We start from the raw sequence: 14,880 nt of genomic DNA, 5'->3' as shown, positions 1-14,880 counted from the left end.
TCAAAAAGGTTGTTGAATACAGGACTGAAGGTGTTATATTTGAATGCACACAGTCTATGGAATAAGGTAGATCTTGTAGTGCAGTTAGAAGTTGACAGGTGTGATGTTGTGGGCATTGCTAAGTTGTGGCTGAAAGGAATTCATAATTGGGAGTTTAACATCCAAGGATACACGCTGTATCAAGAGGGCATACAGGTGGTCAGAGTGGGTGGGCTGGCTCTGTTGATAAAGCAAATGAAATCAAATCCTTAGAAAGAGGTGACATGGGATCGGAAGATGCAGAATTCTTCCTGGGTAGACTTAAGAAATTTCAAGGGTAAAAAGACCCTGATGGGAGTTGTATACAAGCCTCCAAATAGAGGCCAGGATGTGGGTTACAAGTTACAACAGGAGATAGAAAAGGCATGTCAAAATGGCAATGTTATAATAATGGGGGATTTCAATATGCAGGTAGATTGGGAAAATCAGGTTGATGCCTGATTCCCTCCCAAGAGAGGAAATTTGTAGAATGCATGTGAAATGGCTTTTTAGAGCAGCTTGTGGTTGAGATCACTAGGGGAAAGGCAATTCTGGGTTGGGTGTTGAGTGATGAACCAATTTTGATTGGGGAGCTTAAGGTAAAGGAACCCTTTGGAGACAGTGATCATAATATGATAGAATTCACTCTGCAGTTTGAGGGGGAGAAGGTATAGTCTGATGTATTGGTGTTACAGTGGAGTAAAGGGAATTACAGAGACACGAGAGAGGAGCTGGCCAAAGTTGATTGCAAGGGGACACTATCAGAATGATGGCAGAACAACAATGGCTGGAGTTTCTGGGGACAATTCAAAAGGTGCAGGATAGATACATCCCAAAGCTGAAGTATTCCAAAGGAAGACTGAGACAACCACGGCTGATTAGGAAAGTCAAAGGCATCATAAAAACAAATGAGATGGCATACAATATGGCAAGAAATTAGTAGGAAGTTAAGGGATTGGGAAGCTTTTTGAAAAATCAACAGAAGGCAACTAAAAAGCTGTAAGGAGAGAAAAGATGAAATATGAAGGTAAGCTAGCCAATAATATAACAGAGAATACCAGAAGTTTTTCCAAATCTATAAAGAGTAAAAGAGAGGTGAGAGTGGATTTTGGACTGCTGGAAAATGACCTGGTGAGATAGTATCGGGGGACAAAGAAATGGTGGAGGAACTCAATAAGTATTTTGCATCAGTCGTTGCTGTGGAAGACACTAGCAGTATACCAGAAATTCGAGAGTGTCGGGGGTAGACGTCAGTGTCATTGCTACTACTGAGGAGAATCCACTTGCGAAGCTGAAAGATCTGAAGGTAGATATGTCACCTGGACCAGATGGATGGAATTGACGGCTTTGTGGGCCGGTTTGTGGACAATATGAAGATAGGTGGAGGGGCAGGTAGTGGTGAGGAAGCAGGGAGTCTTTAGAAGGACTTGAACAGATTGTGAGAATGGCCAAAGAAGTTTATGATCATGCACTTTTGTGGAAGGAATAAAGACGTAGACTATTTTCAAAATGGGGAGAATTTTCAAAAATCAGAGGTGCAAAGGGACTTGGGAGTCCTTGAGCAGAATTCCCTGAAGCTTAATTTGCAGATAGAGTTGGAGAAAAGGAATCTGAATGCAATGTTACCATTCATTTTGAGAGGACTAGAATACAAGAGCAAGGATTTAATGCTGAGGCTTGAGAAGGCTTAAATCAGACTGTACCTGGAATATTGTGAGCACTTTTGAGCCCCTTATCTAAGAAAACATATGCTGGCATTAGAGAGAGTCCAGAGGAGATTCATGAGAATGATTCTGGACTGAAAGGATTAACATATGAAAGAGTGTTTGATGGCTCTGGGCCTGTACACGCTAGAGCTTAGAAGAATGAGGGAAGATATTAAAATATTGAAAGGCCTAGATAGAGTGGATATGTGAGAGGGTGTTTCCTATATTCAGTGAGTCCTACTGAGGGCACAGCCTCAGACTAGAGAGACATCTATTTAGAACAGAGGTCAGGATTTTCTTAGGCCAGGGGGTGATGAATTAGTGGAATTTATTGCCACGGACAGCTGTGGAGGCCTAGTCATTGCGTATATTTAAAGCAGAGTTTGACAGGTTCTTGATTAGTCAGGCGTCGAAGCTTATTGGGAGAAAGTAGGAGACTGGGGTTGAGAGAGATAGTAAATCAGCCATGAAGGAATGGCAGAGCAGATTCAATAGGCTGAATGGCCTAATTCTGCTCCTATGTCTTATGGTCTTATCCTGTATACTGTGGGTATTCAAATATAATACCTCAGTCTTGTATTCATCACCCTGTTTGCTTTTGCCCCTGTGTTACACTTCAACTCATCCACTGACTGCAATTTTCCCCCATCATCTGCCTGTCCTTCCTCACAGTCTCACTACACAATGCATTAACTTGTACACCCACAGCCCTATCCTCAGCCCTATTATTCTGGTTCCTATCCCCCTGCCAAATGAGTTTAAACTCTCTCTAACAACTCTAACAAACCTGCCCACAATTGTCATTTGGTGAGAAGCCAGTGTTGGTGCCAACATCACTGGTGTGGTTCCAGTGTTGGCACCTGGATCACTGGTGTGGTTCCAGTGTTGGTGCCCATGTCACTGGTGTGGTTCCAGTGTTGGTGCCAGCGTCACTAGTGTGGTTCCAGTGTTGGCGCCCGGGTCACTGGTGTGGTTCCAGTGTTGGCATCCATGTCACTGACATGGTTCCAGTGTTGGCGCCCGGGTCACTGGTGCGGTTCCAGTGTTGGCGCCCGGGTCACTGGCGTGGTTCCAGTGTTGGCACCCGGGTCACTGGCGTGGTTCCAGTGTTGGCGCCCGGGTCACTGGCGTGGTTCCAGTGTTGGCGCCCGGGTCACTGCGTGGTTCCAGTGTTGGTGTCCCTGTCACTGGCATGGTTCCAGTGTTGGTGCCAGCGTCACTGGCGTGGTTCCAGTGTTGGCACCAGCGTAACTGGCGTGGTTCCAGTGTTGGCGCCAGCGTCACTGGGGTGGCTTCAGTGTTGGGGCCCGGGTCAATGGTGTGGTTCCAGTGTTGGCGCCCAGGTCACTGGTGTGGTTCCAGTGTTGGCGCCCGGGTCACTGGCGTGGTTCCAGTGTTGCTCCCAATGCCCATTGGCCGGTGGTTCTGTCCGTGCTCTCACTCTGCCCTCTCCCTTTGCAGGTTACTGGCACCTAGTTGTGCATGGCAGGAAGCACACCTATCGCCTTTATACAAAGCTACAGAACGAGGCCACGTGCTGGGCCTCCGCCATTCAGAACGTTATTGACAGCAAAGTTCCCATAGAAACACCAACCCAGCAGCTGATTCGTGAGATCAAGGTAAGCAGAGACGTCCAATAGGCTCACAGCTTGTTTGCCCATTGGTCTGGATGGGCTTTCACAGTGAACTGCAGCCTCGGGCTCCTGTACTAGGAGCCTCTCACTAAAGTGAACCTGTGTAATGAGTGACTGGGATGGGTTTTCAACTAGATACGTAACCTTGTGCTCTGATTTCTGGACCACTAACTTGATTTGTGTGTACATATGTGTTTAAAACTCATTAAAGCCAGTAAGAACCCACATGGAGAGTTGGTCAACTGGAGATGTTAATTCTGTTAGCTACTCGGTTTTAGAGGCTCAGAAGGAGTTTAATGAGAATAGACGATGTTGTGCCAAACTGTAAAGCTAATGATGCCTTAACTCTTCAGTCAGCACATGGTCCATCCTCTGTATGTCTATGTGCCCCTTAAACACCTCAATCAGACCTGGGAAAACGATACTGACTGACTGTCCACTCTATCTGTGCCTCTCGTAATCTGATAACCCGCTATCAGATCTTCACTCAGCCTCCACTGCTCCAGAGAAAACAGCCCAGGTTTGTTCAACCTCTCATTACAACACATGCCTTCGAACCGAGGTAAACCTCTTCTGCACCCTCTTCAAACCTCAACATTCTTCCTGTAATGGAGGGACCAGAACTGCATGCAATACTCCTGATGCAGACTAACTAAAATTTCATAAAGCTGCAACGCAACTTCTTGAATTTTGAACTCGGTGCCTTGACTAGTAAAGGTGAGCATGCCAGAAGCCTTCTCAACTTGGACCTCAAGATTCCTCTGTTCATCAGATGTCTTGCCCTTAACAGTGTACTGTCTCTTTGCATTTGAATCACCAAGGTGCAACACTTCACATCTGTCTGAGTTAAAATCCCTCTGCAATTTCTCTGTCCATCTCTGCAACTGATCTATATCCTACTGTATTCTTTGCCAGTCTTCTACGCTATCCGCAACACCACTAACTCTCGTATAACTTGCAAACTTACCAACCCACCCACCTACATTTTCATCAGTAAAGGGACAAAATAATTTCTGTGAGAGGTCGGTGAGTACTTGGAGCGCTCATCCTGAAAGAGCGATGGAAGCTGAGTTTGAGTGTTCCTAAGGGAGAGGGAGGGATATGCATGACGATCGCGGTGGTGAGAGGTGATTGAGGACAGGTGGCAACATGGCATTTGAATCAGATCAGCCAGCTGTAGTAACGGGCTGATGGGCCAAAGGGCCTGTCGGTGCTCCATAAGAAGCAGGAAGGAGTAAGTCAATATTCCCAGACAGTGAGATCATGGCTGAATGGATCTGACCTCAGTACCACTCTCCCCCCACCTCGCAACCCCACAACCTGTCATTCAAGTACCTGTCTCCACCCCCCCCGTCCCGTCACTCCCCACCCCTGCAGTTTCTGTTCTAAGTTTAGAGTTCTGCCATCTGTAGTGGGATGCTGAGGTGAAGATTCCCAGTTGAAGACACTTTGGGGCCCCTTGGTGAAGGGAGAGGTTTGCCAGTGGGACATTTCACGCACCTATCAGTGGTGGGTTCAGCTCCTGGGTAGCAGGTCCAGGAGCCTTGGGTTCCGCACCGGTAAACCTGCTTCACCTTCCAGGAGAACAGTGCGAACGGGGAGATCGTGGAGCAGACGTACCGAAGGAACCCCATCCTGAGGTACACCCACCACCCACTCCACTCACCGCTGCTGCCCCTGATCTACGGAGACATCAACACCGGATGTAAGTAGTACTCCCACCCCCCCCGGCCCTGCCCATCTTCTCCCCCCCACCCGTCACCCACTTTCCATGTTTTTGTCCGCTTCTCCGTTTCCCCACCTGCCTGTCTCTCCTTTTCTATCCATTCACCCTCCCCATTCTCCCCCCCCGCCATGCACCCCTTCTCCCCCTGTATAGGAAGTGACGCGGGGGCTTCAGAGGGATTCTGAGGGGAAGTGGGGTGGAGGGGATGGCAGTCCGAGGAGGGATGGGTATAGTGTTGAGGGGCGGACTGAGGAATGGATTACTGAGGGTGGGTTGGTGGGTACTGGGGAACAGTCAGCTCAGGGTGTGTCAGATGTGGGGGTGACAGGGATTTGGTAACGGGGGGGATTCCGTGTGGGATCAGGTTTTGAGAAGGGAGCTGCAGGGTCGGGTATAGGTTACTGTGTGGTGGGGGTACGGATGTTTCTGAGACAGGAGAGGGGATTGTGTCCCGGTGTGGAGCTGTAGACAGAGGAATGTGCTACACTGTCTAGACGGTGACTGAGCCTCACCTGCTCGTCTCCCCTGCTGCAGTGCAGAAGGACAGGGGCTACACCAGTCTGCAGGACGAGGCGGTGAGGATATTCCAGTCGCTGCAGGAGCTAGAAACGGTGGCTGATCCCATCCCCATCATCCAAGGAATTCTGCAGACCTGCCAGGACCTGAAGGCTCTCCGGGATGAGGTCTATTGTCAGCTCATCAAACAGACCAGCCACGTTCCTCAGCCCAACAGTCCAGGGAACCTGCACCTCTTCCAGCTGCTTGTCTGCATGGGCTGTACCTTCCTGCCGGGGCGTGCCATCCTCCACTACCTCTGCTTCCACCTCAGGAGGTCTGAATGGTTTCCCTGCACACCGTAACCCCCCAAATGTCACGTCGTCCCCCCGCGCCGCGTCGCCCCTGTGCCACGTCCCCCTGCGCCGCGTCGCCCCTGTGCCACGTCCCCCTGTGCCGCGTCGCCCCTGTGCCACGTCCCCCTGCGCCGCGTCGCCCCTGTGCCACGTCCCCCCGCTGCCCCAGCACCACATCGCCCTGCCGCCCCCCTGCGCCGTGTCGCCCCTGTGCCACGTCCCCCCGCTGCCCCAGCACCACATCGCCCTGCCGCCCCCCTGCGCCGTGTCGCCCCTGTGCCACGTCCCCCCGCTGCCCCAGCACCACATCGCCCTGCCGCCCCCTCGCGCCGCGTCGCCCCTGTGCCACGTCCCCCCGCGCCACGTCGCCCCTGTGCCACGTCCCCCCGCGCCACGTCGCCCCTGTGCCACGTCCCCCCGCCGCTCCAGCACCACGTCGCCCTGCCGCCCCCCCGCGCCGTGTCGCCCCTGTGCCACGTCCCCCCGCCACCCCAGCACCACGTCGCCCCGCCGTCCCCCCCTGTGTCGCCCCGCCGCACTGCACCGCACCCTACGTTCCCACAAACACCACCACCGGTGACTGTGTGCTGCCCCTGCCTCAGTGTGTTTTCTGCACAGGGTGAAGGAGCTGTTTGCTGGTACTGAGATCCACAAGTACGCCCACTTCATCCTGGAGTCGCTGAAGAAGACCAAGCTCCGAGAGTTTGTGCCATCTCAGGCTGAGATCCAAGCTCTAGTCAGCTGCCGCGAGATGTCAACCACGGTGTACTGCCATGGCGGGGGCTCCTGTCAAATCGTCATCAACTCCCACACCACCGCCGGCGAGGTGAGAGACCAGTCACTAACTATCGACAACAGTCACTGTCCACGAACCCCGGTCAGTGCCAACAGCACTGCGGGCGAGCTGAGAGACCGTTCATCAGGCTTGAGTCTTTGGCGTCAGTCTGCCTGTTGACCCCGGCTTGGATGTTCCCGTTCACCCACTGGACAGAGTGAGGTGACGCGGCAGAAATCTGTTGCGGGGACTCAGCAGGTCAGGCAGCATCTGTGGGGGAGGAGAGGAACTGTCGACATCTCAGTGAGAGCTCTGCGTCAGGACACTGATTGTAGGTTTCACCCCAGAACGTCAACAGTTCCTCTTCCCACAGGTGGGGCCCACCTGCTGGGTCCCTCCAGTAGGGTATGCATTGCTCCAGATCCCTGAGTCTGTGGCTCCTCTGGTGTCTGTCTAGACATGAACATGTTTGGGATCTGCCTTTGTATCTTCTACTCCCCCCAGTGCTTGGCTCGTGGGGTCTCAGATGTGTGCAGGGCCCTGGGTCTGCATAGTGCAGACGTGGCACGGACACATGCAAGGCCTGGTCTGCGTGGCACAGCAGCCGGACCCGTGTGGCACAGGGGTACGTGGTCCTGGGTCCACGCTCGCTCAGGGACGGTCCTTGTGCTTGCAGGTGGTGGAGAAGTTGCTACGCGGTCTGGCGATGGAAGACAGCCGGAACATGTTCGCCCTGTTTGAGCACCAGAACACTGGGGACAGGGCCATTGAGAGCCGTGTGGTGGTCGCCGACGTCTTGGCCAAGTTCGAGAGGTACGTGTCACGTTTTCCGGGGATCTTCCCAGCTCCTGTATTCCCTGGGGTCCAGTTCTGTAGGGTTAGAGTCAGACAACACAGAAATAGGCTCTGTAGCCTAAGAGGTTTATGCTAACCAAGGGTAGTAGTGGAGGTAGATACCGCTGGGGTGTTTAGGAAATCCTTAGAGAGGCGTGTGGATGATAGAAAAATAGAGGACTATGTATGAGGGAAGAATTAGATTGGTATTGGAGGATGCTAAAAGGTTAGTACAACATTGTGGGCTGAAAGGCCTGTATTGTGCTGTTCTCTTTAACCATGATATCTCTCTATACCAATCCCTTTCTCATATGAGGCCCCTTTCCCTCTGCTCGACCTGTTCAAATGCCTCTTGTACAGCACTTCGACCATCTCTGGTGGCTCCATTCATGCACCCACCACTGTGAGGAAAAAACTTGTCCCTAATGACCCTTTAAACCACCCCCCCCCCCTTACCTCACAGAGCTGGGCTCCCCTGTTCTGGGAAACAAACTCTGACCATCTACCCTATCTGTCCCTCGAAATTGTACAAAACTCTCCCTGCCCCCATCTCCCCACCTCTCCCCCTCCCCGTCACCTCTCAGCCTCCTACATTCCAATGGGAATAAACCTAACCTTTCCCATCTCTCCCTATACCACAGCCCTCCATTCCAGTCAATATCGTGGTGAATCTCTTCTGCATTCTCTCTCTTGCTACCACTTCATTCCTGTAGTGTGGAGATCAGAGATGTACCCGGTGTTCCATTGTATAGTCTAGCCAGTGTTTAGTATCAACTGCAACGTAAGATCTCATCACAGTGCCTCAGCCAATGAGGGCAGACAGACACCCGCACCATCCCTCTCACCAGCTCCACTCGATGATCACTTTTGGCAAGCTAAGAGCTTGCACCCCACAGTCGCTCTGCATGTCAATGTTCCTGCTCAATATCTTCTGCCAGAATCTAGATTGGCAGTTCCCAACCTGCTTTATGCCATGGACTAATACCGTTAAGCAAGGGGTCCATGAGCCGCAGGCTGGGAGCCCCTGCAGATGTTCTACCACTTACTCTAGATGTCCTACCAGACTTGCCAAAGTAGACCACCTCACATTGACCTGATTATACTGCGTCTGCCAGCTTTCCAGCTGATTTCTTGCTCTTTCTTTGACGACCTTCTTCACTGTCTCTGACTCCACCAACAGACAGGGTCTGCCCTTCGGAGTGGGGCGCTGAGTGAGGGGGTCTCATCTGGTTGGGATTGGGTAGATTTTGGCAGGTCTGTGGGGGAGCTTGGACTGGAGGGGGACTGTGTGGGTACTGATGTGTGTTGAGGTGTTGGGGGTGAGGGATGGTTCTCTGAGGGTACTGATGTGTGTTGAGGTGTTGGGGGTGAGGGATGGTTCTCTGAGGGTACTGATGTGTGTTGAGGTGTTGGGGGTGAGGGATGGTTCTCTGAGGGTACATGTGTGTTGAGGTGTTGTGAGGGATGGTTCTCTGAGGGTACTGATGTGTGTTGAGGTGTTGTGGTGAGGGGTGGTTCTCTGAGGGTACTGATGTGGGTTGAGGTGAGGGGTGGTTCTCTCTGAGGGTAGTGATGTGTGTTGAGGTGTTGTGGTGAGGGATGGTTCTCTGAGGGTACTGATGTGTGTTGAGGTGTTGGGGGTGAGGGATGGTTCTCTGAGGGTACTGATGTGTGTTGAGGTGTGGTGAGGGATGGTTCTCTGAGGGTACATGTGTGTTGAGGTGTTGTGAGGGATGGTTCTCTGAGGGTACTGATGTGTGTTTAGGTGTTGTGAGGGATGGTTCTCTGAGGGTACTGATGTGTGTTGAGATGTTGTGGTGAGGGGTGGTTCTCTAATGATTGTGGGGTTGGAGACAGTTTGGGAGTGTGTAGTGGAGGGGGGATTGTGAAGGTGGTGAGTGTGTGACGTGTCGGGGTGGGTGTTGCTTTGCTCTGTCTGTTGACCGATGGTTTTTTGTCTGACTGTAGGCTGACGGGCAAGGAGGAACAGGAGCAAAGCCCCTGGTGTCTCTACTTCAAGCTTTACTGCTTCCTGGACGTGGGGAGTGTCTCTAGGCACGGGCTGGAGTTCGTGTTCATGTTCGAACAGGTATGTCCCCTGTTCTCTTGCTCTCCAGACTCTAAACCTAGCACAGTGCTTTACGACGCCAGCTGTACAATCAGTTTTCAACACTCGCTGCTATCTGAAAGGAGTTTGTATGTTCTCCTGTGGCCATGTGGGTTTCCTCTGGGTACTTCGGTTTCCTGCCAAATTGCAGAGAGGTACAGGGTAGGGTTAGGGAGTCGTGGGCATGCTATGTTGTCGCTGGAAGTGTATTAACTCTTGTGGGCTGCCGAGTACAATCCTCACTGAGTTGATTTGGTAAAAGTGACGCATTTCACCATGTTTTGAATTACAAGAGACAAATAAAACTGTACAGAGTTAGAGTGAAAAACCTAGTTTGCCACATCATCTCTGCGGCTCATTATGTCCCATCAGCGTGTTGAGAGGAAACAATAACAGAACGCAGAATGAAGTGTAACAGTCACAGAGAAAGTGCAGAGCGGATTTCAGATTTATTTATCACATGTACATCAAAGTATACAATGAACTGCATTGCTTGACGCCCACTTGCCATCTCAGTTCCCAAATCAGCCCTACAAACTTGAAAAAGCTGAGCCACCATCTCAACGGAGAGTGCAGCTTGGCGCCAACTTGACGGGAAGTCAAGGACACAACAAGGTAGGTTTTTGAAGAACCTTGGTTAATGAAGGATGTTGAGGTTTGCTCGTGGAGAAGGGGTCGGCAGAAGTACATCTTTATCTCACCTCTCCCACCACTATGGACATCTCTCTATCAGGCCTGTGTTCTTTCCACTGTCGCCTTCTTCTTACAGTCTTTGTTTCTCGATCTCACCTGGCCATCTTGTATAATTTATGTTCTGTGTTGTCCATATCCACATGAATGTTGTTGCTGTGAGCAGGCTTTTCAATGTATCTGTATCTCTGCATACTTTTGCTCCTGACAATAAACACAGCCTGATGCTTAGGACTGCAGTTAGACAGGCACGTGAACACGGAGATCAGAGGGGTATGGGCCCTGAACACGTGGGGAACAGAGGGACATGGGCCGTGAACACGTGGGGAACAGAGGGACATGGGCCGTGAACACGTGGGGAACAGGGGGACATGGGCCCTGAACACGTGGGGAACAGGGGGACATGGGCCGTGAACACGTGGGGAACAGGGGGATATGGACCGTGAACATGTGGGGAACAGAGGGACTGGGCCCTGAACACGTGGGGAACAGAGGGACGTGGGCCGTGAGCATGCGGAGAATGGGGGGATATGGGCCGTGAACACGCGGGGAACGGGGGGATATGGGCCCTGAACACGCGGGGAACGGGGGGATATGGGCCCTGAACACGCGGGGAGCGGGGGGATATGGGCCCTGAACACGCGGGGAGCGGGGGGATATGGGCCCTGAACACGCGGGGAGCGGGGGGATATGGGCCCTGAACACGCGGGGAGCGGGGGGATATGGGCCCTGAACACGCGGGGAGCGGGGGGATATGGGCCCTGAACACGCGGGGAGCGGGGGGATATGGGCCCTGAACACGCGGGGAGCGGGGGGATATGGGCCCTGAACACGCGGGGAGCGGGGGGATATGGGCCCTGAACACGCGGGGAGCGGGGGGATATGGGCCCTGAACACGCGGGGAGCGGGGGGATATGGGCCCTGAACACGCGGGGAGCGGGGGGATATGGGCCCTGAACACGCGGGGAGCGGGGGGATATGGGCCCTGAACACGCGGGGAGCGGGGGGATATGGGCCCTGAACACGCGGGGAGCGGGGGGATATGGGCCCTGAACACGCGGGGAGCGGGGGGATATGGGCCCTGAACACGCGGGGAGCGGGGGGATATGGGCCCTGAACACGCGGGGAGCGGGGGGATATGGGCCCTGAACACGCGGGGAGCGGGGGGATATGGGCCCTGAACACGCGGGGAACGGGGGGGGGATATGGGCCCTGAACACGTGGGGAACGCAGGGATATGGACTATATGCAAGCATGTGAACAGGCAGAGATCAGAGGGATATGGACCACGTACAGCCACGTGAACAGGAGGAGAACAGAGAGAATGGGCCAATTGCAGGAGGGGAACAGTCAGTGACGACGAGATGGGCTGAATGGCCTTTGTGCTGTACTGGTCTGTTCTGTGTGGTGGAGATGAGTTTGCTTTTCTTGTACCGGCTTTCAAAATGAAAGGGGATAGTTCTGTAGTTACAACGATTATAACTTTATTGGTGGCAAATTTGTATATAGTGTAAATAGTTGTAGCTTTATGGCGTCGTAGAGTTTTACAGCACAGAAACCGGCCCAATTGGTCCATTCACCCAAGGTGCCCACCAAGCTAGTTGCATTTGCCATTTGGAGGGTCATTCAGCATTTATGGAAATGAATAAACAGTCAAAGCTTCGGGCTGAGATCTTTCATGAGGACTCCAAAGGAAAGCCTCCCCTGGGCCCACCTTCTTATTCTGGCTTCTTCCCCTTTCCCTTCCAGTCCTGACGAAGAGTCTCGGACCAGAACATCGACTGTTTATTCATTTCCATACGTGCTGCCTGACCTGCTGTCTCCTGCAGAATTTTGTCTATATTACTCTGGATTTGTAATATATTTGTAATATTTCCTGCAGAGTCTCTGGTGTTTCCCATTTGCCTGCATTTGGCCCATAGTGTTCTGAATACCACCCCCCAGCCATGCACTTACGCAAATGTTACAATTATGTCTGCCTCAACCACTTCCTGTGGCAGCTCATTGCGTGTAGGTGAGGAGTTTGTTCCTCGGGTCTCTCGTACACCTTCCTCCCGTCGCCCTAACCCTGTACACTCTAGTTTTAAGTTCCCTTTCCCTGGGGGACAAACCATGTGTCTCACCCTATCTACACCCCTTGTGATCTATGTAATCTGTAAGATCGCTCATTATTCTTCTACACTCTGAGGGATTTTTATTGATGCACCAGAGAAAGCATCCTATCTGGATATGTAACGTCCTGGACGGCAACTGGTCTGGCCCCGACCACAAGAAACTGCTCAAGGACAGCTTCTATCTCGCTGTTATCAGACTATTGAATGGTTCCCTAGTATGATAACTTGTACTCTGGACCTCACAATCTACTTTGCACTGCACCTCCTCTGTAGCTGTTACACTTTGTTCTGCCCTCTGTTATCGTTTTACCTTGTTCTATCATAATGCAAAACAAACAAAATCCGCCACGATCCAATGTAAATCATGGTTGATTTGATGGCCTGAATGGCTTAATTTCACTCCTGTTCTTATGGAGAAACTACTTAGTTATTGGTGGCAGATTAACTGATAAAATGGGATTTGAAGATAATCGGATTTTAACCATCTAGTGAGTTAGAAAGGTACAGCTATGTGATGGATGGTTAGGGGTTCTCTAGAGGGCAAAACAAGCTGGAGCATCTGAATGGACAACGTTCAAACTTCGAGGTAAATACGTACAGAGCAAGTGTCACTATATGCCATTATGACATTCATTTTTGTGGGCATTCACAGTAGACAAAAAAAAACATCAGAATCAATGAAAACAACATACATCAAAGTTGCTGGTGAACGCAGCAGGCCAAGCAGCATCTATAGGAAGAGGCGCAGTCGACGTTTCAGGCCAAGACCCTTCGTCAGGACTAACTGAAGGAAGAGTGAGTAAGGGATTTGAAAGCTGGAGGGGGAGGGGGAGATGCAAAATGATAGGAGAAGACAGGAGGGGGAGGGATAGAGCCGAGAGCTGGACAGGTGATAGGCAAAAGGGGATATGAGAGGATCATGGGACAGGAGGCCTAGGGAGAAAGACGGGGGGGGGGTGACCCAGAGGATGGGCAAGAGATATATTCAGAGGGACAGAGGGAGAAAAAGGAGAGTGAGAGAAAGAATGTGTGCATAAAAAGGAGTAACAGCTGGGGTACGAGGGGGAGGTGGGGCCTAGCGGAAGTTAGAGAAGTCAATGTTCATGCCATCAGGTTGGAGGCTACCCAGACGGAATATAAGGTGTTGTTCCTCCAACCTGAGTGTGGCTTCATCTCTACAGTAGAGGAGGCCGTGGATAGACATGTCAGAATGGGAATGGGATGTGGAATTAAAATGTGTGGCCACTGGGAGATCCTGCTTTCTCTGGCGGACAGAGCGTAGATGTTCAGCAAAGCGGTCTCCCAGTCTGCGTCGGGTCTCACCAATATATAAAAGGCCACATCGGGAGCACCGGACGCAGTATATCACCCCAGTCGACTCACAGGTGAAGTGATGCCTCACCTGGAAGGACTGTTTGGGGCCCTGAATGGTGGTAAGGGAGGAAGTGTAAGGGCATGTGTAGCACTTGTTCCGATTACACGGATAAGTGCCAGGAGGGAGATCAGTGGGGAGGGATGGGGGGGACGAATGGACAAGGGAGTTGTGTAGGGAGCGATCCCTGCGGAATGCAGAGAGGGGGGGGAGGGAAAGATGTGCTTAGTGGTGGGATCCCGTTGGAGGTGGCGGAAGTTACGGAGAATAATATGTTGGACCCGGAGGCTGGTGGGGTGGTAGGTGAGGACCAGGGGAACCCTATTCCTAGTGGGGTGGTGGGAGGATGGAGTGAGAGCAGATGTACGTGAAATGGAGGAGATGCGTTTAAGAGCAGAGTTAATAGTGGAGGAAGGGAAGCCCCTTTCTTTAAAAAATGAAGACATCTCCCTCGTCCTCGTCTGCTCTCAGGATGAGGCTTTTCATTCTAGGACGAGGGAGATGTCTTCATTTTTTAAAGAAAGGGGCTTCCCTTCCTCCACTATCAACTCTGCTCTTAAACGCATCTCCTCCATTTCACGTACATCTGCTCTCACTCCATCCTCCCACCACCCCACTAGGAATAGGGTTCCCCTGGTCCTCACCTACCACCCCACCAGCCTCCGGGTCCAACATATTATTCTCCGTAACTTCCGCCACCTCCAACGGGATCCCACCACTAAGCACATCTTTCCCTCCCCCCCCCCTCTCTGCATTCCGCAGGGATCGCTCCCTACACAACTCCCTTGTCCATTCGTCCCCCCCATCCCTCCCCACTGATCTCCCTCCTGGCACTTATCCGTGTAAGCGGAACAAGTGCTACACATGCCCTTACACTTCCTCCCTTACCACCATTCAGGGCCCCAAACAGTCCTTCCAGGTGAGGCATCACTTCACCTGTGAGTCGACTGGGGTGATATACTGCGTCCGGTGCTCCCGATGTGGCCTTTTATATATTGGTGAGACCCGACGCAGACTGGGAGACCGCTTTGCTGAACATCTACGCTCTGTCCG

General features: G+C 52.1%; 1 protein-coding gene across 1 annotated transcript in view; it reads left to right on the top strand.

The window, feature by feature from the left end:
* The window catches only part of LOC134348310 (unconventional myosin-X-like), a 92,918-nt gene that overhangs the window by 65,912 nt on the left and 12,126 nt on the right, over positions 1-14,880 (top strand). Inside the window, exons 33-38 of the mRNA XM_063051487.1 lie at positions 3,186-3,343; positions 4,940-5,063; positions 5,619-5,916; positions 6,554-6,761; positions 7,387-7,523; positions 9,513-9,633. Of these exons, the coding sequence (XP_062907557.1) occupies positions 3,186-3,343; positions 4,940-5,063; positions 5,619-5,916; positions 6,554-6,761; positions 7,387-7,523; positions 9,513-9,633 (1,046 nt within the window). The remainder of the gene's footprint in view (positions 1-3,185; positions 3,344-4,939; positions 5,064-5,618; positions 5,917-6,553; positions 6,762-7,386; positions 7,524-9,512; positions 9,634-14,880) is intronic.

This window comes from Mobula hypostoma, chromosome 6 (assembly GCF_963921235.1).
Source record: "Mobula hypostoma chromosome 6, sMobHyp1.1, whole genome shotgun sequence".
NCBI lineage: Eukaryota > Metazoa > Chordata > Chondrichthyes > Myliobatiformes > Myliobatidae > Mobula > Mobula hypostoma.
Note: the sequence above shows the minus strand (reverse complement) of the source record. Positions and strands in the feature narration are given on the sequence as shown.